This window comes from Pleurodeles waltl, chromosome 11 (genome assembly GCF_031143425.1).
Source record: "Pleurodeles waltl isolate 20211129_DDA chromosome 11, aPleWal1.hap1.20221129, whole genome shotgun sequence".
NCBI classification, from domain to species: domain Eukaryota; kingdom Metazoa; phylum Chordata; class Amphibia; order Caudata; family Salamandridae; genus Pleurodeles; species Pleurodeles waltl.
The window spans coordinates 819,392,632-819,418,100 of record NC_090450.1 but is presented as its reverse complement, the minus strand read 5'-3'; the positions used below and the strand labels follow the sequence as shown (position 1 = coordinate 819,418,100).

Genomic DNA, 25,469 nt, shown 5'->3' with positions numbered 1-25,469 from the left:
CCTGCATATAAATATTAAATAGTGAGGGCTAATCCAATGACAAAACCAGAGGAGATTTCAAATGGAGTGATAACATGCAGACATAGAAGAAACAGCTATTTTCTTTCTGTCCAGAGATTTTCATTTTTGATTTTTGTTTTTGTATCATTAAAGAAGTAATTTAGCCGGGCCAAATTTTTCAGGACAACATTTTTTAAAATGACAGATGTGTTGCAGTGATGATGTAATATTTCAGGAACCATGAAACCTATATATACTTCATTTTGGTGTCAAAACATAGGTTTTGGAGGTCAAGTAGTCTTATTGAGACAGAAAATAACTCCTCAGAGCAACCCTTCCGCCATTTTCCAAAATAGCGGCTATAATAGAAGAAGAGAGACATATACAGAAATTAAACAAATATTAATTGGTTTTAATCCTTTTATGTATACACTAAACAATGTTTATGATCTAAATATTAAAAAAATGTTTATCACTCCTGTTTTAGACACATTTTCCTAGTTCACTTTATTTGTTTTGGCAATCAATCGTGATGCATTTGCAGAGTATTGAACATTTCAGAACAGCATATCCACAGAGACATTTTTTTGTAGCACAAGTTTTGCAAGTACATGTACGTGTAAGTTCTGTGGGTAGAGGCTTCAGAAATTTCGTAGGTTTTAGCACCCCATTAATATCTTTCCAACCAAAATCAAACAGATCTTTCTCTGCAGATGCATGATCCAAAATATTTACACATCTTCTGATCGAGCAAAGTGCTCTTTTATTGTGTCTTCGCATAGAATATGATTTCAGCAGAAGTTCACTTAGCAGGACTGATCTCTTGAATTCACTGTACTGAAGATCATCAAATGTGTGACAGTCAGAACTCGTTTTCCACACACGCAGAGGGTATTTTTCTATGCCCTTAAAGTCACATTCTTCTTCTGACTCAGCAAATCATTTTACAAACCTCACAGGTTCAGCAGTTAAAGCTCCAATTTTGCTCATAGCGTCATCACCCATAAAAATATGTGCCTTGATAAGATCACTGGGCATCTCTTGGTCAAGTTTTCTGGTACAGAATATGAAGTGGAATGAAGTGTATTTTCTCACCTGTTCCATAACATATCCATAACTCTGACAATCCCTGATTTCTGAACATGGCAACAAATCTAAGTAGCACAGTAATAACATCTGTGTCATTTGACAGTATAATCACTTGATTTGAACCATTTCGAACAGCCCACTCAACATGTGGCACAACACGAAGGTCAGCTTCCTCCAATTTGCTGTTAAGTTCTTGAACAATATGGCCCATACCTTTTGAATATATCTCTGCAGGCACCAACTCCTCATTGACAATCATTCCACTTGCAATAATTGGAAATTCAGTGATCACTGAAACATCAGCAATGTTTTGGCGAGTTAACATCTCCAAGTTCATATTGTTCGATGTTGATGACCAGAATTTATCAAGTTGCTCAGGTGTCGAAGTTTTGATGCAGGCAAGGTCAATTGTTCCACTTGTAGACATTTGTCTGATTCTCTCACATTCTTTGACTGATAGTTCAAGATATCTGTCGAAGACAATGTGCAGTTCTTGCAAGGTGCACACTGACTTTGATATCTGTAGAATAGTCTGAATGACCTCTCCGAAGTTTTGCATGGATGAAATCTTGACCATTTGCAATTGTGACATATAGAACACAACAGCAGTTTTCAAAGAGGACACCGTTTCGAATTGAAATTCTTCAGGAGAAAGTTTTTTTTTTCGAGCTCTTGTGCTTCACTGGTTTGGTTGCAGCATCTCCATCGAATAATGCATTTGTTGGGAGAAGATCACGTGACAGAATGCCTTTGATAAATGTACCCCTTTCTTTTGCCACATCCATCTCCCTGTGTGCTTGCAAAAGTTGTTTTTTTGTAACCTGTTTTGCAGTGGCTGGTTGGACAAAACTCTTACTATGGCAAGTAAAGTGTGGAAGTTTTGCTTTAGTGATTATTTCAAACAGCTTTTTCTCTTTCAATACAAATCTCTCCTGCTTCAGTTCTGCGTATACTTTTAATCCATGTTCCAGGATGTCTAGTAGACATGTTTTTATGTCCATTTCTATACATATTGTTTGGTCAAGAAGTTGAGTAGTCTCACAGGCTCAGTCATTTCAAAGGGGTTTCCTTGCTGCTGCATGAAATGAAGAATGCTGTCAACAGGTTTATTAAAACGTTCCCCTCCCTTTCCCACTAGTTCATGGTGAGGAACAGTTTCATTATGGTCCATTAATTTTGAATTTGTCATCTCTCTGAAAACATTGCAAGTAGAAAGGGCTTCATGGTAAACTACTTGCCATTGAGCAACATATTCACTGTTACGTGTCCGATCAACAATTCCCATGGAGCTTTTTCTGTGTTCTCTGGATCATCTGTTCCAGTTTCATATCTGGAGCCACAGCACTGAACCTTCCCTGTCTGTCTTCTTTTCCTGTTTCATATCTGAAGTCACAGCATTGAATCTTCCCTCTCTGTCTTTCACCACAAAATGTATTTGGATTAATTTTCTGTAGAGGTATGGTTTTTCCACCTCTAGCTTCTTCACTCTTTCCAAATACCAGGACCCATATCTCAGGTAGTTTATGCAGTCAGGTTCACGATACACAGTAATCAGTGACTCCACGGTTTTCATGTGCAGCACCCGATCACCATGTACCAAGTTTTTCCCTAGAGGTATCATGTGTAAAACATTTGCCCAGTACTCACAAAGTTCTGATTTTTCTTCACATTCTTTGACAAACTCTACAAACTTGGTTTTCAGGTTTTCTGACTTGAAACTAAGTACATTGAACATTGACTGGCTTTGCATTATGTCTTTTGAATGAAGTGCACTCTGTGCCTTGTTCACTTCTAAAATAAGCTATGCAAAACCTAATTTGTCATTCTTGTTGCAGAAAGCATTCCAACATAGTGTTTCTATAGCCTCAGATACAATGAGCATACCTTGTAACAAACAAACATAATGAGTTCTGCTCAATACTGACGACAATTTTGCATCCAAAGATTTCAGCCTCAATAAGTGCATTATCTATGCCACATCCACTTAGATAACTTCCTGCACACCACAACACAACTTTTGTCATGTGGAAAATGCCCATCATTGGATAAAGATCATCAAATTCTACTGGATTGCTCATAAAAATGTCAGCTACAAAACAGAAAACACATTCATCACAGAAAATTGGCAGGATAGGCTGGTCTTCAACTGAGCGCCCACATTTTGGAAATTTTTTACAGCTGTGTATACTGTTGCGTAGTTTGTGACTGGAGATGGCATTACTGGTAAAAACCCAACCTTCTTCATTTAACCTGAAAAGGCCAACCATTGCTTACTACAAGGTTGCGCAGAACAGGGTGTCCAGCAACGCCATGTCAGGGAACCTCCAGAATTTCCTAGTGCCACTGGCCGCGGGGACAGCAAGTGTGGTTAGCACCGATGAGTGTTCTGACAATGTACAGGGTAAGTGTTTCCTTTGGCCCTTGTTCTGGCTAAACTACAGATAACACATTGAAGATCCTCTGCTTTCTGATCAGTTGTTGGAGGTGAATGAGGGGTAGCCATCAATCTTCTAAGTGGATGGGCATTGGGTTTGGTGGTCATCACTTTCTCAGAGTACTCAGATTCTTGTTGTGATTTACTGGTTTCTGCTGTTTTTTTATTCATTTTTTCCAGGCTTTTTTTCCCATTGTATTGACTTGTGGCAGTTGTTGCAAAGATACAATATTTGATCCTCTGCCAATTTCTTGAGATCCATCCACCACTGGGCATGGCTTGGTGGCCTGATATTTTTTCAGACCATTGCAATTTGTCTCTTTGCCAATATTAAAGCTAAGTCAGCAAACGTAGTTGCCTCTTTATGTTTTTAATTCCAGGCTATGATTCCCAAATGTCTGGTTGTGGGATCAGCCACCATGGAAAACCCAGCTATATCATTTATTTCCCCAAAAAACTATGTCCAAAAGGAGCTTAGGTTAGAGTATGTCCAAAACATATGAAGAAGTCCAGCTTCCTCAACGGCACAATGAGGACACTCCAGATGAAACTGTTAGGAACATCCTGTTTAATCTTAAGTAAGAACTTTGGAACTTCTGGTAATAACAATGGAGGACGTGAACTTGAATTAGTTAGAACTTTCCAATTCTAGACACTAATTTGGGGTAACCAAACACTTTTTTCCAATCATCCTCTGTTTTTTCCATTTCCAAGTCTTCCCTGTCCCTCCCCACCAACTCCTCTCTAGGTACTGACAGTGCCTACACTGTTACTCAACATATTATATAGGAATGACACTAGCTTTTTGCCATCTCCTTCAGTCGGTCAACACCACTCTTACCACTTCATTCTTTATCAGTACTTCTGCATGTCACCCCATGTATCCCATGTTATACTTACAGGATACATCAGGAACTGTCCTGCTGGTAGTGTGGATATACATTAGTTCCTGGAATGTGCATATCTGCCTATCACAAATGAGTAATGCCAGCCGCATGCCCCACTTGCATATCCACTTGTTCTCCAAGATTTCTGGACATCAGTAATAACCAGAATTGTAGTTCCGGAACATAAGCAACGCAGGTATAGGAACGCGTCAAGGCTCTTTTCCAATTATATTTAGCACCAAACCAGGGAGCCATACCTCTCTTCTGTGTGGTTTATACTGCACCCCAAGCACATTTTCACAACTATAACCATGTTCTACATATCACAGTTACTGATTGTTTGCACCGGCCGTTCATCTAGTGGGCCATTAAAACTGCGCTGCCACATAATATAACTTGTAATCTGGATCTCCTAGGCCACCCTCTGACCTGCAGCTGCAGTTTATTGGGAGAGAACCTATGTCTTTCACCTTCCCATCCCAGATCTATCCGTATACTGTGCAGTGTAATCAACCATTTCCTATCTAGGCATAAAGGGAGTCCTAAACCAGTAAAACAGCCTCAGCAGAGCCATCATGTTGGACAATGTATTTTTTATAAAATTATTTTTATTAAACGCCGCATGACACACAGTATACACTTTGGAGACATGAAATTACATCTGCTGAACTCGAGCGACTGAATACAAAACCTTCTCTGGATCGATCTAAGAAGGATCAACCATGCCCCATTTCCTTTCCCCACCATCTCGCCCAAGTTAGCCGCTCCGGTCTCGGCCCACCCCTATTCGGGCCTCACCCACTCCCTCTCTTCCCACCCTTCTCTTCACAGGCCCTGTGTGGCATTCCACAGGCCCCATACCTTCACCCATTTCTTGGGGCCACCCCTGCTTTGGTAAACCACACTCTCCATGCTACAACACCAGTCCATATTTGCAACCCATTCCTCCACTCCCGCCCCCCCCACGCCCTGGCCATATTTCTCTTAGCTACCACTGCTGCTAAATTTAGCCATTGATATTTTGTCCATGTATTATCCACGGGCATTGACAGGAGTAGCCACCTAGGGTCCTGCTGGACCGTACTTCCTATAACTTGAGACATTTCATTCACCACTTCACTCCAAAACAACTGTATCCATGGGCAAGGCCATAGAATGTGATAGAATGTCCCTACCATCTGGGATTTCAAGTCCTCCCTCGTAATTCCCCCTCTGGAGCTTCCTCAACACTACACGTGGGAGTCCTCCTGCCCATTGCAGAGATCTGAGGACAATTTTCCGCAACATCCCCACTGGGATCGCCACCGGTGTGTTCTGAAACACATACAATAGCCGGGGTAGGGTCATCATCTTACACAGAGCTGCTCTGCCCATGAGTGTTAGCAGCAGTTGCCGCCAGTGCTCTGCATCCCTCACTAAACTGTCCAGCTGTGGGGACAAATTCCTCGGGAGGAATTCTTGCAGGTCTTGAGTTATGTACATCCCAAAGTATTTAAAACCAGCGGGTGGGACTGGAATGGTGATATGGGGAAATAGACTGGGGGACCCCCGCTGGTGGGAAAAGCAGGGGATTATCCCAGTTTATACTGCACCCTCTATCTATGGAGAGAGCTGGGTCTGTGACATATAGTGACACATTGCCTGCGTATAGGGAAATGCGCTCTTCCCAACACCCTCCTCCCGGAATTTCCTGAACCAGGGGGTCCTGTCGGATCCAGGCTGCAAGGGGCTCTAGGGGCTAGCGCAAAGAGCATAGGGGAAAGCGGACATCCCTGTCTTGTTCCCCTCTGTAACCTGAAGGTCCAGGAAGCCGTCCCATTTACTCTCACTCTCGCCAGTGGTTTCTGGTAAAGCAGTTTGAACCATTCACAAAACCGCTGACCAAATCCCATCTTCCGAAGTGTTGCAAACATGTATCCCCACTCCAGACTATCGAATGCCATTTTGACATCTAGGGCCAACAGGGCTGTCTGGGTGCCCCCCGGAGGCTGGGTCATGTGGAGCACTCCGTAGAAGCGACAGATATTAAGTCTGGTGCTTCTACGGGGCATAAAGCCCAATTGATCAGGATGAACTATGGAGGCGACACTGTCTGCAACCAGGTTGCTAGAACCTCAGTTAACACCTGTGCCTCCACATTCAACAAGGATAGCATTTTCCAAAAAGTCACAGACACAGGCATAGCTGCCAGCAGCGGGGATGCCGCAATTGTCAAGGGGGGGCAGAGGGGGATGACAGGGACAGGGGAAACAAATAATAAAAAACACATACCGTTCCCACCATCGCCTCCTGCCACCTCGCTCCTCTGCACTACTGGTGTCCCAGCATTCACTGGGACACCAGCAAAGGCTCCCCAGCAATCCCGGTGCTGTTCTTATGCTATACTTAGCATGAGAGCCGCATCAGGATTGGTCTGAGAGGCTTGGTCTGCTGCTCAGACAGTGCACTGGAGTCTGTGCAGTTTCTGGCCAAACACACGTGCGCACTTAGTGCACTCCACTCGACCTCCCCCCCTCCCATGCCCCAGCCCCACCCCTCCCTTCACATGCTGGCTGAGCCAGCAGCAGAAATATAAAATAATAATAAAATATTGATTTATTTTTCTGCTGCTGGCTCTTAGCCAGTGGGGCTACGCTGCTCCGCCACTGTAAAGCAGCCGCCCCTGTTGGCTGTTGTTACCCTCCAAATGTTTCCTGCCATCAGATCTGCCTCAGAGTGATATATTTGGACCACCAAATATCTAAAGGAACCCTGTTCCCAGCACAGAGCAAGTGCAGGCAGCTTGCTTATTAATAGCACCAAAAGGAGATTCAGAAGATACACACAAGAATTAGTGTAATTAAGTTTCAAACTTGACAACTCCCCAAAAAATCGCAGTCCATCTGGTACCAAGGGAATCATGCAGCAGGCATTGTGCAAATATGGTAACATCTGCATACAATGAAATTACATGCATAACACAGTCTACCATTATCTCCTAGCTATCAGCTTTCTGCGTAAACATTTCCTCAATGGTGATGGCTGGCAACCCTGTAGAGTGCTGCGACCAATTGGTCATTTCTCAGCGATCACGTCACCAGTATGAAGTTGGGTAGTTGGGAGGGAGCACAAAAACCTGAATCTCATATCCAATACCCCATAATATGTCTAAGGAAAGGACTCTGTTTTGCATGATCACCCCCAACTTTGTGGAATGATGCTGCTGGTTTTGTGACTCTTGAATGCAAGTGGCCTTGCTGACTAGGCCCTGGAGTATGGGCTCTGACCCTTCAAACCGTATGAGTAAGTGGTTAATACCTGATTGGCATATTTATTATACCCATACCTTCCTTGTATATGGTACAAGGTGTATCCAGGGCTGATAAATTCAATGTCACTAGTGTACTGCAGCACTTATTGTGCAACCACTGCAGTGACAAAGTGAACACATGTTTCTAAGTGTGCCACTGCAGCTTAGTCGGACCAACCAGACATGGCAAACTAAACTCTTTTGCCAAACTCAAAACCATCCTTTTCAATATTTATGTCACTCTAGGGTAGGCAGTAGAAGCCCGTGAGCCAGGATGCAAAATATTAGAAAGAAGGGCATGTTTCTTTTATATTTTACTTGTGCTGAAAGTGAAAATTTGCAATTGTCTTTTTCACTGTAGAACAGCTGTTAGTTTCAGTGGCTAACATAAGATCATATTAGCCCAGCCACTAAGTGCTAACTTCCATTTTAGGCCACCAAATATTGGCACATTATACTGGAAATAGTGCTGAAGTCGGATTTGAAACTATTAAAATTAAGGTGAATTTAAAAAGTCACCACTTTCTTGCCCCAAAGTTCTAGTAGCCATTTTTGATTAACTACAGCAACTGTCACCTGTAACTGCCTGCTGCCCTCCTGCCAGGAGATGTGAATGTCTCCCAGGAAAGGGAAACAAAAGGCCTCTTGGTGAGAGGCGGTGAGACCTCCTACTGACGGGATGGACACAGGAATGTGTTTGTAAATGGCCCAGCTTCAAAGATGCAGCTGCCTCTGAGAGGCAAATGCAAATCACATCCTAGCTTGCCCTATCTTTTGTGATAGTAGATAGGCGGGCATCTCTTTCAGAGTAGGTAAACCTGTTGCAGAACTGGTTTTCCAGAAGGGATGATTCTTTATACTTGATCCCCCTCCCTCAGGGATGTGCCCATAGATCTGACCCAGGGAAGAAGCTTTCTGACTTTGGGCGTGACGATTCCCTGGTAAATTGTTCAGTGCCAGTTTCCCAGGAAGTGATATAAAGTGGATAGGGTTGCATGTGAGAATTTTGCCCCCAATGGTTAGGGATTCCCGCCACCCACAAACTCGAAATTGGCATAAAAGTGGCACCCCTGTCTTCCCCCCTCAGAGCCCTACTTGGCTCTGAAAGAATGGAATTACTGTTGACCTCAAAAAGAAAGGCTGCGCTAAGAAAGACTGCACCTCTGCACCTGCTGAACCAAGACAGGATTTCAGAAAGCTAGGGGTTGCTCCTGCTATTCTCTTGATAAAGATACACGCCAAGGGCTGACCCTGCTCCCACTTGGCCTGAAACTTTGACTTTGGCCTGGACATTCTCATTTGAGGTTCATATACTACAATGAAAAGCAGAAACTTCTATTTTTTACATACATTTCAGTGAATTAAGACAACCTTGCAAAAATCATAACTCTGGTTCCCTTCATCATATTTTTAAATTGTTTTTATTAGCTTTGGCAAAAACCTTAAACTATGCACAGGAAGAAAAAAAAGAAAAAGACTACCACATTATTACAGAGTTGACAATGCCCCCTACCTTCACCATATTTATGTAGTTCTGTCTTTAATAAAAAAATATAGTACCTTTATTAAAAAATGGAGTGGCATTTTTATTATGTTGTCTTTCTTATTGACAACTACCCCAACCAAAAATCCACTTTCTCACAGTAGGAAGTCAAATGCCTTTTCCATGTCTGTTGAGATCACTTCAGATATGCAATCTGTTTGGAGGTGCACAGGCATGACATGGATCAGACGCCTGATGTTTTTAGCGATACACCAAGTGAGAACAAAGCAAGTCTGATTCGGTGCTCATCAGCGGGTCTATCTTCATTGCTACCACTTGGGCCAAGATCCTGTAATCCACATTAAGCATGGATAGAGGTCTATATGATCAAAACTTCAGCAAGTCCTGCTATGCTTTTGGTAAAAGTACTACTAGAGAATATATCATGCCTGGGGGCGTCACGCCTTTATTGAACATACCCATTTAAACATTCAAGAGCTTAGCAGCCTGTGTGGTAGAATGTCTACTGTAAAAGTTGTCTGGGTAGCTGTCACTCCAGGCACCTTGCCAACGCTAACTATTTTATCGGCACTTTGATTTCAGATAATTCAATGGCAAATCTAAATTGAATTTCTGCTATTCATTCAAAGTGTTGAGTTGCCTGAATATAGCTTGGGTACGGTCTTGTTCTGCATCATCCCCAGCCCAATATAACTATACATAATGAGTAAAATAAAACTCTATGTGGATGACATAATGCTGCTGCTCAGTACTAGCAGGAATTCACAAGAAATCTTTTTTTAGTTTTTTTCCAGGGCTTAGGGGGCTACAGAATTGATAAGAAGAACACTGAAGTGATTCTTTGTAATTGTGAGGCTAGATATTTTGCTCCCAAACATAACTACTTGTGTAAATGAGCAACTGAAGCGGTATTTTAGAAGTTCATCATAGATCATTACAACCTTAATTATACCTTCTACTTTTAAAATTAAAAGCACTATTTGCACAATGGAACTTGCTCCCCCTCACCGTTTTAAGGAGGGTGGCTCTTATAAAAATGGCAGTCTTCCACCTATTTAATTTTCTTTTTTCGGCTATTCTGTGTATGCTTGTGACATCTTGTTTTAGAAAAGTGGACTCTCTCTTTTTACATCTTTTATCTGGCAGAATAAAACTGCTAGATTAGCACGTAACGCTTTGTATAAAGGAGTGAAAGAAGGTGGCTTAGCACTCCCCAACTTGCGGTATTACTACTTTTCGTATTTTGCACAATATATGTCCAGATTCAATGTGAAACACAAGTTAATGGGAAATTTTAAGAACGATCTTATGGGTTTGATTACAAAGGAATATAATATCAGGGATGTTTTAAATTGACAACATCACCCCAAAAAAAGTGCACTGTAAGATCTTTCAGTGGTTCTTTAAAAAACGTAGGGATCTTTATCGGTGACATGCTTTACTCTATATCAATGTCGCTACACCCCTGCTAGAACTAAACTGGATTTCGAGGGACAGGATGGACTTTAACAACTGTCCTGAAATGGGGGATAATGAGGTTTCACAAAGTGGCTAACTCCATGGTAGGAAATAAGTGGAAGAGTTGGTCCGAAATTAAAAATTGGTCAGAGGTAATTTTTGGCTGTTGGGCTCTTATGGAGTTTTGACCTGTAAGTTTAGGTCTCTAAATATTAGTCAGACTTGTGGCAGTCAAAATTTGGCCTGATTGAGTCTCCAGATTTAAAATGACCAGGTGAGTGGAAAAGATTGCTCGCATCATGCAGGGGCTCAGATTTGTGTCAAAAGGCTAACAGTAAGTGGGGAAAATATGAAGGGCCTACATTTACAAGGGAGATGTGGGACAACATCAATACATTTACATTTTGAGGTGCTGAGAGGGGACGTTTGGTGTATAATGCAAGTCTATACAAAAATGCTGCTCTATAGAACTTTGCAGTTTTTGGGCGAAAGCTGCCGCTTTAGATGCGAATCAAGAGCAGTTGCACACTGGTCCCATGTTACTGGGCAGTGTGCTGCCATTCAAGAATTTTGGAGCGTGACATTTCAGTATCTGGAATCAGCCTGGCAGATACAATTAGTACCCAGTATGTGGTTGATGGTAATGGGCTATGGTCCTGCCTTTTGATTAACTTCCAGATTTCAAAATCTGCTTTTAGTCTCAATGATGGTGGCCAAATCTTTGTTGCTACAGAGGTGGAAAACTAAGTTGATTCCCTCCGTCAGTGAATGGGTGGTGAAGATAACCAGTCGCTGAATGCCTTTGGTGTGGAGAGGTTATGAGATTTAATCAAATTTGGGGTCAATTTATGGCGTAATTCCCTGGTCAAGATGAAAAAGTGTAGATTGTTCTGTTGATATTTTATAAGCAATGAATTGTGCAAAGCATTTGGGCCGATCTGTTCAGCAATGGATCTTGATGAAATTTGTTCTGAACCTGTATCTACGCACTGGTTTACATGTTGATTTTAATAATCTTTTTATTATGGATCTCAAAAAAGAAAAAATATATATTGCACCAGCATGGTCCAGGAGGTCTCCCCTGAGCCATCCTGTTCTTTCACAAACGTGTCTACGGAGACTGGGGGTTTGGCATTTACAAGGAGTTTCTTAATGGTACAGGGATGTTGTTGGGAGGTAACTCTTTCCATTCAGCAACCTAGACGGCCTTCTACTCTGAAGTCCTATAGAAGACACTGGCATAATTTCAGAGCATCAATCGGATTTACAGAGCGCAGTTAGTCACCCACAGGGAGAGGATAAGGTGCGCAGGTGAAGTGGGAGGACATTCCAGGATTTAGCTGCGAGGTAAGAGAAGGAGCATCCTCCACTGTTGCTCTGGTGGATGCGGGGGGGGAGTGAGGGAGGCAGAGCGCAGTAATCTGGAGGGTTGGTGGAAGTTCAGGCAGTAGTTGATGTATGCTGGCCTATTACTGTGAAGGGCTTTGTAGGTGTGGATCAACATCTTGAATTGACATCTCTTCTGAATGGGAAGCCAGTGGAGCTTCTTGAGGTGGGGTGATGATGTGGGTCCATTCGGGAGGTTGAGGATAAGTCTGACCCCTGAGGTCTATATGGTCTGAAGTCTCTTCAGGAGGTACGTGGTGAATCCTACATAGAGTGCTTTGGCGCATTCCAGCCAGCTGATGACTAAGGCTTGAGTGACTGTTCGTCTGGTGTTGGTGGGGAACTATTTGAAGATATTAAACAGCATGTGAAGAGTTACGAAGCAAGCTGAAGCAACTGCATTAATCTTGTTTTTCATGGTGAGCTTGCTGATGATGCCAAGGTTGCATGTGTGGTCTGTCGTGTGAGTGCTGGTCCAAGTTCTGAGGGCCACGGGGCCGTTACATAGGAGAGTGTTGTTCACGAAGATCAGAACTTCTGTTTTGCCTGTATTGAGTTTTAGACAGTTGTCTTTCATCCAATCAGCAATGCCCGTCGTGCAGCTGTGCGTGCAAGATGGCCTTCATGGTCGAGGGATCTTCTGATAGTGAGAGGATCAGCAGGGTGTTGTCTGCGTAGGATATGATGTTAATTCCATGGGATCTGACAATGTTGGCCAAAGGGATCATGTAGATGTTGGCTGAGGAACAACCCTTAAGGGGCTCCTCAAATGCTGTCATTGGGTTCTGAGGTGAAAAAATGGTAGGCAGATTCTCTGGGTTCCTCTGGTGAGGAAGAAGGGTGTTTCCTTGGATTCCAACGCGATGAAGCCCCTTCATAACGGTGTGGTGAGTAATAGTGTTTAATGTTGCTGAGAGGTTGAGGTGGATCAGGGCCGTTTCTCCCCGTTCAATGAGAGTTCTTGGGTCTTTGGTTAGTGCAGAATCCAAATTGGAAGGGGTCTAGAAGGTTGTTGATCTCCAAGTGCTGCATGAGTTGGCGGTTGATAGCTTTTTCTAAGACTTTCGCGGGAAAGGGGAGCAGCGAGATTGAGAGTAGTTCTTGAACTCGCTGGGGTTGGTGAAAGGTTTTGTGAGAAGTGGTTTGACCTCTGCATGTTTCCATCCTTCGGGGAAGGAGTTGTGTTTATGGAGGAGTTAAAAATGGCAGTGAGCTTGTTGCTGATCATCTTGTTCCCAAGATTGAAATTGTGGTGGAGATAGGGGTCTGTGTGTGCTCCTGAGTGGACAGAGTTCATGAAGGCTGTGGTGTTCTGTGTTGAAAGCTGGTCCCAGGTGGGAGCAGGTGGTCAGAGACCACATCGGGGTTAACATCCGTGGGAGGGAGAGTGCTGAGTGAGTCGGCAGCGGTGGGATGCGGTTTGAAGTTTTTGTAGATGGTGGAGATTGTGTCATGGAAGAAGTCCACCAAGGAGTTCCTGAGAAGGGGTGATGGTGTTTTTGGTTCCTTGCTGTGGTTGGAGCTGTTTTCAGTGTGGTTGGCTAGGGTGCTCATTTTCGTCTTTTTCAGTAGTTGGTGGTATTAGTTGAGGGGCGACTTGAAGGTGGCTAATTCAGTGGGCTCCTTGCTAGTGCGCCATTCCCTTTCTAGTTGCTTGCAGTTGCGTTTCGTGATTCTCTGTTCTGTGGTCTGCCAACTGGCTTGTTTGGTGGGTCTCTTGAGTTTGATGGGCTTGATGAAAGCGACTCTGTTGGCAAAGTCTGTGATCCAGGCAGAGAAGTTCTTGACAGCCTGTTCTAGGGTTCGAGCTTTGGTGTGCGGAGAAAGTTATTTTCTCTTCCTCCTGTGACCTGGCCACAGTCTTAGACTTTCTTAGAGATAGATTTATTTTAGTCCCGGTGGTCTCTACACTCAGTGGGCTGCTATTCAAGCACTCAGGGGTGAACAGGTTCAGGCAATTGCCTTAGTTTCAAGCCTCGTGAAGTGTTTTTGTCCTTCGATGTCCAGTAGTACACTGTCCTAGGCCTGCATGGGATTTGCCTGTGGGTCTCAGGGTCTAACAGTCACCACATGTGAGCCTCTCTCTTCTAAAGACCTGAGATTTCTGTCAGTAAAAGTGTGTTTTATTATTGCTATATGTTCAGACAGAAGGGTTGGTTAAATCGGGGCACTTTTGTTCTCTGCTCCTTACTTAAAATGTTTCCCTGATAAGGTTATGTTGAGATCAAGTCCACAGCTCCAGCCCAAGATTCCTTCCACTTTCCATTTGACAGAGGATACTGTTCTTCCTATTTTTTATCCTAATCGATCCACAGAGGAAAAGCATTGTCTCCATATCCTGGATGTCCATAGAGCATTGACAATTTATTTAGAAAGAACATCATCCTTTCATAAAGAATATTCCCTTTTTGTTACACTTGGTCTCCTAAATAAAGGTCTTCATCCTTACACCTTCCCTCTGTCTAGGCAGCTTAAACTGGCCATTTCCAAATCATATGAGGTTTCAAGAAAAGATGTCCCTACTCGGATTTGGTAGATCTTCCAGGGGGATGGCTGTCTCTAGAGCTTTCATGTAAGACGTTTGTTGTGCGGCATCGAGGGCATCTCCTGACACAATCATGACACAATACTGTTTACAATTGGGAGGTGCTTTTTCTTCACAATTTGGGTCACATGTGTTGTCTTCTGTGTATTCTGTATAATTTAATTTCTTAGTTCATTGAAGTACTCTACATGCAATAAAAAGTTGATTCTAGCATTTACTCTTGCCGTCCTTGTGGTGGTCTTTTCGGTTCAATACTGAATCAATCAGTGTGGGCTTGGGTATTGTCTTCATGGTCGGAGCTGGGCGACGAAGATGGTTGAAGAGGTATGGCTCAGTTACCTAGTGGTAATTTTGATTACTCTGACTCCAGGTCTTCCTTGTTACTCTCATGGCACACTCCTGCCCACCCAGTATCATTTATTGAGTCACATTTTGATTAATTATTACTGGAAGCTCCATCCAGGAAGTGAGCTTTTTCAGGGTTGCTGGGATAGGAAGGCCACGTTGGAAGAAATATAGAGGTTTGAGCTAGGGGAAGCAGTAGATGTAGGGACAGGAAGTAATTTTGATGGTCAGAACTGTAACAAGGAAGACCTGGATTCAAAGTAATGAAGATTACCAGTAAGTAACAGGGTCATCATGCTCCATGACTTGGTAAGCTAGCACTTCTCCCTCTTGCTATTACTCAAACAATGAAGGCGTCCACTAAGGCTCAGTCTGTCCCCACTGCTTTAATTCTTACCATTATTGATTCTGCTGGCCATGTTCCCACAGGAATGTTTTTTGACCAGGGCTGCACGCAAAATGTTCTTTCTCCACTCTAGACAATAGCCTAACACATGGATTAGTTCTCAGTTTTCAAACTTGTAATTATCTACAATCCTGATAAGTGAGCTCCCACGGACGTGTATAGTGTCTAGTAATATCTGCCATTCTCTTTCATGCACTTCCAAAACGTGAATTATATCACAAAAGAAGCTGGTCTTTGCCAGACACTTCTGCCTTGCATTCACAACTGCATGTTGCATAGATATCAGTACCCAGGGGAATTGTGTATTGCACCTCCTTCGTGGTTGAAGCAGCAACATACCTCCTTTATTCAAACAGGGTACTCCATCCTTCATTTCACTTGCTGACCACTTTAGGAACACTGGTCTTTTAGTAGATAGGGGTGAGGCATAACAGCCGATCATGCTACTTTATTTTATGTGTCCTTTAGTCCATGAGGCCCCCGCCCAAGGCTGCGCTCCACCACGTTTCAATATGCTTTAGTCCATGAGGCCCCCGTCACAGGCTGCGCTCCACCACGTTTCAATATGCTCCACTCACCATGTCTCCACCACCACACCCCTAAAGCACAGCAATCCATGGCCCAAAACGATGTTCTCTTTTGCAGAGGTCAGAACTTCCCTGCTTGCAAGCGCAAGTCCCCCAAAGCAGACTCTTCTGTCACTGGCAAGCTTTCACCGCAGAGTCGGAGCTCGCAAGCTGAGTCAATTGAGTGCCTCCTGCAGGTCTTTCTTGCAGTGCTGCATGACTGCAGTTGGCACCTTAGCTCTTCTTTTATCTTTTGCAAATCTCGGGTAGGGATGAGTGGCATTCCGGTATCCCAGGATCCTTCAGGAGTAATGGTGAGGCATAGGAGCTTCGCTCAGCTTCATATGGTCACCAGCTTAGGCCATGCCTCCCCATGCTCCATCTGATCTGTGTTACAACTGCATAAATATTGAACGTAAAGCCAAATGACAAGTTGTGCTTGCAGCATTACATAAATATAGAACAGAGATGGACTCAAGGAATATCCTTGAAGTATTTCTCAGGGCTTGGCGCATGAGCACAGCTTATTCAGTCAAAGCCAGTACTAGTAACAGTGCTTTTGAGCCTAGATAGCTGGGTACTGTGGACAATCGTGAAGCCACCACTGCACTTTCCTCCTAATGTCTGGTCAGTCAAAAACATCTTCTGCTTCTTGGTAATATCTTGAAGCCAGTGAATAAAAATCCAGTCCCAACACACCTGACCTAGCTTCAGAAATATGACGGGTCACCGCAGCCCATAGCATCTAGTCTCCAGCAGATTTCCTGCGGCCTTCATGGTTAATCTGCTGCATGTTTCCTCTAAGGTAAACCAACCCCTCTCATCTGTAGCACGTAAAGCAACTTCAGAGAACAAACCTACTTAGGCGTGTACACTCACTCACTCGACCTGTGGGAGTAACATGTTTGTCGAGCCTGCCCTCTTCATCAGTGGCAAGAACGTACTAGGGAAACCCAAATGTTACCTTTTAACTCTCAAAGCTAAACATCGACAGAGTTATATGACACTTCACCGGGAGGGACCTATTTATGATAGTTCTTTAGAATGTTTCAAGATCTCTCATGCCAAGTAGCCATGTAGGAAATTGATTTTTCTAAGTAAAGAAAGCACCTTAGTCCTTTCAAGTTCTCTGCAAGGTCTTTGTACCACCACACATGGAAGTGGGGGATCTTGTATGAGCCGGCGACCTCTCTGTGCAAACTCGGCTTTTCTTTAGGTTCTAATATTGCACTTCTGCCCCTCATAACACTTTAATACGTAGCTGTCTATGCAGTGGCTGAGGTTGGGTTGACGTAAGATAAAATGTCTACTTACAAGACCACTGGCCTATCTGAACACAGCTACGTAAAAGCTGAGAGTCTAAGCTCCCTTTTCAAGTCCCTTCAAATCACTAAGAATATCAAGACAAAGGATATCCTCATTTCCTCCCAGGTTTCGTAGCTGTGAGGCTCTTAATTTATGCTTTCAAAACTGCTAGTGAGTAGTCACACTTCTTTTCTTTCAGCATGTTCTTACAAGTGCCACTGAGGCCCAGGTAATATTCACTGTAAATATTTACCAATTTTCTGTTATAATTTAAATTGCAACACATTTAAGCTTCTATGCACTAAAACTTCTGAGGCTGGGCTAGTGCCTGAACTCTGACTTTGAAGCAGCAACATTAACACATCTCCATTACCTATCCGCAGGACCACAGTGTAGCCCAACATGGTGTGCACTACCTGCAAATCTACATCCTACAAGGATTAAAAAAGGTGACTTTTTTTTGCCAATATCTGTCTCCAGTGGGCATCCATGCAGATCTTTATGCAAGTCTCGACAGACCAGCTAGGGTTTAGGCGTTCCCATACTAGGTTCCCTGATATGCTATGGCCGCCCACTAATTCCATACGTTTGTGGACAGTACAAAACATTGCTGAATGTCTTTGCGTATTCCTTTTTGAAACTCTGCAATGTTGGTATTGGGAATTGTCAGGATTTGTTTGAGCTACAGTCTAATGCTTTGTGACATTCAGTTTACTATTGTAAAGCATACATATTCAATTAGATCCATCACAGGTTGGTCCCATTTCCATTTGATCAGAGATGTGGGTAACAGGTTCTTAAAACCCTGCTGCTGTGCTTATCTGCAGTTGCCTACCTGAGGACACAGCCAGGGAAGAGGATCTCATACTCCAGGTGCTCAGAGGAGCCACGGTTAACAGTCACAGCCTGCTCATACGTCAGGTTGAGCTGATCCCACATACGGTACTTCTTGGGGATGTCCCCACCATAGTTTATCTAAAAGAGGAAGTTACAGGTTAAACACATTGACTGCCATTTTGGGGGTCTTAAGAACCCTATAACTATATATAGGCAAACCTCAGAACTGCACAGGGACCCAATCCACTGATATAATGAGTAAAGCTAACGTACACGAGCATCAAAAGCAGATCCTCTTCTGAGGCCTGACCTGACCATGGATAAGAGAGCACATATACAATGACAGGACCTCTGTTCATGATCCCCGGGCTGCACCAATACTACGATGTACTGCAGCGGCCACATGCATGTCTACAAAAGGTAATACATTGTCTTCCATTTAACACATGGGTAAACAAAATCACTTCTTATGCGCTTTTATTTTTTGAAAAATAAGGGGGTTGAAGCACAACAGTTGGGTTAAGAGAGGATGCATAGATGTATAGTTTAATATGCAGTTTTTATGATTTTGAAGTCTGCATTTAGTAATTTATGTGCAGCAGTACAGGAAAAGTCACCTAAGATTGAAGTTCAGAACTCTGCAGTGAGCAGAGTAATAAAAATCAGTTTGTTTTGATGAAGGAAAAGGTGAGAGAGCGCATTTCCACAAAGTATACTGTATAAAAATGTGATTCTAGGAATCACCTAGGTTCTAATAAGAACTCTCCAGCATTAACTACAGTGTTTTAATTTAAATGCAACAAAATGAGCCACTTTGCAAAATGTGTGCAACAATAGACGAAAAAGATGTTAACATACTGTCTCTATATGACATGCATATAGATATTTTAACAAACTGTTGAGTGTGGTTGAAGGAGAAGTAGGTAATGATTACTGGGTGTTTTGAACAAACAGAAGCTTTTTTGGGGGTAAATGAGAAACTATTGATATATGTGAATGATAATAATGAGGGCAGATTTCAGATCACCCTTTGTCATTGTTTCAGAATTCTTTGTTCAAAATCATTGGAAAGATAAACGTGTTGACGCCACTGATGTTAATGTTTATCTTTGGTGGTAGCATCATTCGGATGTTTGGTTTAGTTACAACAATACTTCCAAAGAAGACCTATTTTGGGAAACACGTAAGTAGTTTATTGAAGGTCAGCACATTGCAGATGGGTGGTAGAAAGTCGGTTTTGGAATAAGTCTAATAAATCTATTGAAGACTTAAAGTTACGTTGTGGGGACAGGTTCTCAGTAGCCTTCCAGTACTAGGATTCTTACTGTGGCTTGGCTTAAAATTCACAACTAGTGAAACGAGTGCCAAAAGAATATTTCAATGCATCAGCATCTGCCATGATGCATCATTCATTTTCCCAAGTGCCTTAAGTGCAAGCGCCAACAAACTACTCAATTGGGTTGAGCAAGGGATACTGCGAAAATGACAATATGACAAAGCCCAAAAACTAAAACCCACCAGCGAAATGTGAACCGGGATTTCCCACCCAGAGAAGAATTATGCCTCCGGAGCACAAAAGGTCTAATTTCCAAAGCCTAGGTTTTAGATAATGGGCCCACCAGATTTCCAACACTTTATGACAGGTGCACTGGAGGCTGTTCATGAGGAGGTGGGTGCAGCTCCATTTGATTTCAAAACACTAATATTCCAATCGAGTTTCTACTGGTACTGGGAATATCCTAGAATGCAGTGTTAACCTTCCAGGAGTACCAAATTCTAGGGTTCCGTTTCTCATGAACGATGCTCACAGTCATAATTTTCAAGTGCAGAAGCACATCTTTCTAAGTTTCCCAAGCAGGGTGGGACCAGGAAAGGAATGTATGATCCAAGGGGGGCAGTGTTGGAATCCTGAGCAGCAGTGTGGTCTGCCAGTGCAGACTGAAGCAAAACATCAAAAATGGTCACACTATGTGGATACGAGGAGGGACTGACCAAATTTGAATTGGCTAATGTGAAGGAGGATATTGTTGTCAACAGAACACCCTTCTAATTCTGTTTCAGTCTTATAGCCTATACAGTTAGAATATTTCATTTTGAATGCCAATATTGAAAGAAAATTTTAGATAGGGTTCAAAGAGTTTAAATACATGCCACCAAATTAGAAGAATTCAACACCAATAATGCAGAAAGGTTCACTCACTTGCTTAAAAGAAGTGAACTGATATTAGAGACTGGATAACTGGAGTGGGCACAGTAATTAGTTTAGGAAGCACTTAACAGGGTCAATCCTTACCTTAGATTTACATTTAGGGTCCCCATCGGGATCAGTGAGGGACCCACCATAGTATGCAGGAAGATTTTCAGGGGCGATGTACTTCACTAAAGATTCCTTCCAATTATCTAAAGAAAAAAGACAAAATATCTAAGAGTCCAAAATTCAATCAAGAAAATTTAAGGTTTACAATTTTAACATTTAAAAACATACGCAGAGTCTATGAGCAAATGTCCCTTCATATGTTCCATGCCAACAAAGAAACCGTGACACCCTAGATAGACTTTTATATACATACCCATGGGCAAAGAGAACCTTCCCCTGTTCTACAACATAAGCGACTTATTTTTGCCTATTACAGAATCCTTACTGATACCACGAGCAGTGAACAGAATGGAAAGGTGTCACTATCCCCTTTGTTAGAAATATAAATTACTAAACCTATAAAATCACAATTAATGAAAAGATTTTGTAGATTGTGTTGGTATCGGGTTTCTAGGCATTTGTTTTGGCATCACTGGAGTCCAGGCAGGAGTGCCTTTCATAGTGTGAACGGAGATCCTACTAGCTGGTTTGCATTCCTAAAGAAGGTTGCAATAGCTGCTTGGAACATCTTGGCATTAAATAACCTCTGTTTATGGCTAACCAACTCAAAAATACTTATTTTATCAACCTCAGAGGGAAGAAGGGCTAATTGGACCTGCCTGAATTCGAACCTGTAGCCATAACGTCATAGTGGATGCATTAGTCTATACAGCCTAAAAAGCCCTAGGCCTTGTAAGAAACAACAGTAGCTGAAACATTCTAATAAGAAAAGAGCTGTGTGAATGTCATAATTCATGTGCAGATGGGGACGTAAATGACAAATACGCTAATTCTATTCTCTATATTTTCTTTTGTCCAGACAGTACCAAAGAGCCAACTAGGGGTAGGTACGTTATTATTTTCTGTTGGTGTTGATGGATTTAGAAAAAGTAGCAATGCCATTTGATTAATTTGAAATATTGAAATACATTTTGGGAGACAAGTCTGGAATGTTTCTAAAGCCAGGGGTGTAGCTACCAGTGGCGCAGCCAATGAGTTGGCACCAGGACCCAGAGGCATAAGGGGGGCCTCTGCTGCGGGAGATTCCTTTAGTGCTCTAATTACAGTTCATAGGGGTACAGCAGGATCCCATTCCCTCTGTGTTTGGAGGTTGTTAAAGTGTGTTTTTCATGTAATTTAAATATTATTTATGTGTGTACGTTGCTTGTTATTGCGCTCGAGCGCACTCATGTGACATCTGGCTTGTTCGTTAGATGCACTGTGCTCATCAGTGCATGCGAATACAGAGGCTTGCTATCTCGTCGTGGCTTTCTTTTAAATACTGTCTCGAGTATAGTTTATGCTTAAAATAATACGAGTGTCCCTCGTGTGGCCGTGTCTTCGGTTATAGCAGATTTTGCTTTGCTATTGGAGACTACGGTTGGATGGGTTGCGGGCTCTTTAACTTTGGAAAAAAATAAAGCTGACTGCCGTGCTCCACGTTTCATCTGTGGATTTATTCAGCCACATAAGTGGTAGACCTTTCACAACATGTTTGGCGACAATGGAGAACACGTATAGAGCTGCTTTTTGATGTTTCGAGCCTGCAACCACGCTCTTATTGATTCACTACTTCTTGAGTACAACGTAGTTATTTACATTTGGAAAGGTTATTGGCAAAGATTATTTGCTTACTGGGGTTCTGCACTGACTAGTCGTTGCGGTGTGCTCAGTGTTTCATTGTGAAGGTTTGCCTGAGCGTTACGGAGGTGCGGAGCCTCGTTCACTTCTTGGCACGGTTATTTTCATTTCTCCGCACATGCGTACGCTTTATTTAGATGCCGCGCATGCCCTGGCTGATAAACCTCTTTGCATTTTGGGATTTTCCTCGTATCTGGAAAAAGATTCACGCAGGTGGTTTGCTATTTCATTAATATAGATCATCCGGAGGTTATATAGTGACAGGCACACCCCCTTTACATTTTTGATTGCCTGTTACTTCGTGTTCAGCGTGTGACATATCCTGTTTGGATAACTACGTTTCCTCTGGTGACAGGCACACTTTTCAAGACCCTATGTATTGAGGCATTAACTTGTTGTTTGAAGCACAAATTAATGTACAATTGACCACTGGCACATTAAAATAATGACTTGAAGTTTATACAATTTATTGTGTTCGTATAAGAGTACTTGATATTACTAGCATGGTTAATTCCCTGTGGTCTTGAAGCTGCTGGTGATTGGGATGAATTTGAAGAAGTTATTGCACGCCTTGAGAAAAAACTTTCAGAAGAACCCAGTATCCTTTCAGAAAGGTTCAACTTCTTTAAAAGAAAACAATCTGCAGATGAATCCATTGAAGAATTTATCCCTGCACTAAGATATTTAGCTTCCACATGTAATTTTGGAGCATCATTAGACATTTCTTTACGAGACCAATTTGTTCACAGCTGCTATTCAAAAAAAGTGCAAGAAAGGTTATTAACCGGTAGAGATCCAACTTTAAATAAAGTACAAGACTTAGCGAAAGTATAGAAAGCTCTATGGTATCTACACATGCAATTTCTGTGGATAGCACAGCTGCATCTTCTATTGCTATTAATTCAGGTAAAAATGCTGAACAAGTTGGTTTAGTTTGACTCAAGCAGAACAGTAACATCAAAAATTACACTATGAAAAATAATTCTGTTTGTTAAAGGTGCAGGTCAAAGTCACATATAAGTAATGTTCCGCACTGTCCAGCTATAGGCAAACCTTGCACAAAGTGCAAAAAAATAGGCCACTTCCATGGTGTATGTAGAATGAGCAAAGGGGTTATAAAAAAAATCATTGTGTTGAAGTCCCAGATGAAGATGAGACATGTGACTTGTCAAATTTAGTATTAACTCTAGAAATGAATGCTGAATGTGATTGCAAAATCAAAGAACCTGTAAGTCAGGATTCAAATGATGTGTGATTCTGTAGTAATGTCACTTTTCAAATGATGTGTGATTCTGGGCACCCAGCACAATTATTTCTGATACTGTGTTTAACTCACATTGGAAAGGTACAGTAATGTTAAGGGAAGGTGACGTCCATCCCAAGGCGTGCAGTGACCAAGACATTGACATGGTTGGATATTTTGAACAACAAATCACACGTTTGGGGTGGAAAGCTGTCACTAAAATTTATGTAGCTGTCAAAGGTCGGCATTTCACTGGATGGAGAGAACTTGCAAAATTGGGACTTATGTTGGTTCCAGGCGCTGATTCTCCTGTCCGAGTGTCTGACGTTACTATTTCATCAGTACAAGCTTTAGAACAAGCATCTCATGAAAGTATGCTTAAAGCTTATCCTGATTTATTCAATGATAACATTGGTTGCATCAACAAATATTTCATTCTATTAAACTTAACAGCAATGCAATTCCTGTTGCGCACAAAGTGCGACCAGTTCCACTAAGTATCAGAGCAGAGTTGAAAGTATTGTTGGAAAAACTGTTGAAGGACGGAGTGATTAAAGAAGCTGGTCTATCAGAATGGGTGAGTCCCATTGTTATCGTTCGTAAAAAGGACAGTAGTATTAGGCTCTGTGCCGACCTTCAAAGTCTCAACAAAAATATTATTATTGAATGCCACCCTTTACCTAAAATACAAGAACTTTTAGCAAATATTGGTACTGCAAAGTATTTTTCATTGTTAGACTTCAAATCTGCTTACCATCAAGTTCTCCTTGATGACATCTCACAGGATTTTACTACATTTGTCACTCCTTTTGGATCTTTTAAATTTGCTAGGTTACCGTTTGGGTTAGCTTCAGCAGCTAGTGTCTTTCAGAGGTTGATGGACACAGTATTGGATGGTATTTTGGGTGTGCAGGCTTTTCAGGATGATGTTCTTGTATTTGCCAATTCTCAGCCTGAACATAACAGATTTCTAGCTCTGTTATTTGACAAATTTAGAGAGTTTAGTATCACACTTCACACTGATAAGTATAAATTTAATGTACAAAAGTTTGATTACTTGGGACCTGGCATTAGTCCTGAAGGTAGTTCTCCAAAATATTCTCTTATCAAAGCTATGCAAGATTCACAACCTCCCAGAGATAAGAATACTCTTAGATAATTTTTAGGTTTAAGTGAATATTTTTCAAGGTTTGTGAAAGGTTATGCTTACAATGAACAGCCACTAAGAAATGTACTTAAAAAAGGGAGAAAATACATTTGGTCCAAAGAAGTGGACGAAGTGTTTGAAACGCTGAAGAATATGATTGAATCTGCGCCAGCGTAGTCACCTTTTGTTGCTGGTGAAAAATGTGTCATCACTGTAGAAGCAAGTCAGATAGGATTAGGAGCTGTTCTGTCTCAGATTGAGCAAGGTAATGAGACCACTGTTGCCTTTGCTTCATGTTCTCTCACTAATGCTGAATCGCATTACAGCACCATAGAGCATGAGACATTAGCATGTTCATGGGCAGTAGAAACATTTCCAAACTTTATTTTGGGTACTCGATTTGATATGTTTACTGATCACAAACCATTACTTCATCTCTTGAAAGGTAATGGTTCTGGAAGAGCATCTTATTTTTTAGTGAGGCTACTATCCAAATTGCAGGAGTATGATTTTATTCTGAAGTATATTCCAGGTGCCAGAAACGTTCGTGCTGATTGTCCATGTTGCCCGTTACTCATGAAGCTGATATGGAAGGTTCAGATGAGGGTGATTGTGTTATTGCACTAGTGGAGGACATAGTACATAATTCTGTTCCCTTATCATATAAGGATTGGATTACAGCAGCACAAGAACACCAAATGTTAGTAGAAGTTAAAACGTTCTTAGAGAAAGGATGGCCAAGAGACAGGAATGTTAATGCATGTTTGCGTCCATCCGTGCAGGTATCTGATGAATTAGCCTTGGTAGATGGTGTATTATTGAGTGATGATCGCTGCATTCCTCCAGTTTCATTAAGAAACAATCTTGTTAAAGAGGCACATAAGGGACTTTTAGGAGTTAGCAGTACCTGCAAAATTCTGAAGCAATTTTACTGGTGGCCAGGTTTGGAATCTCAGGTGGCTAAATTTGTTGTTGAATGTACAACATGCTTAATTTCTGATAAACATTGGAAGCCTATTAATACTCTCCTT

General features: G+C 42.1%; 1 protein-coding gene across 1 annotated transcript in view; it reads right to left on the bottom strand.

Annotated features, from left to right (window-relative positions):
• LOC138266167 (SEC14-like protein 2) overlaps positions 1 to 25,469 on the bottom strand; it is a 157,466-nt gene that overhangs the window by 20,923 nt on the left and 111,074 nt on the right. Inside the window, exons 9-10 of the mRNA XM_069214637.1 lie at positions 20,345 to 20,451; positions 18,050 to 18,189 (exon numbers count right to left, since the gene is read on the bottom strand). Coding sequence (XP_069070738.1) covers positions 18,050 to 18,189; positions 20,345 to 20,451 — 247 coding nt within the window. The remainder of the gene's footprint in view (positions 1 to 18,049; positions 18,190 to 20,344; positions 20,452 to 25,469) is intronic.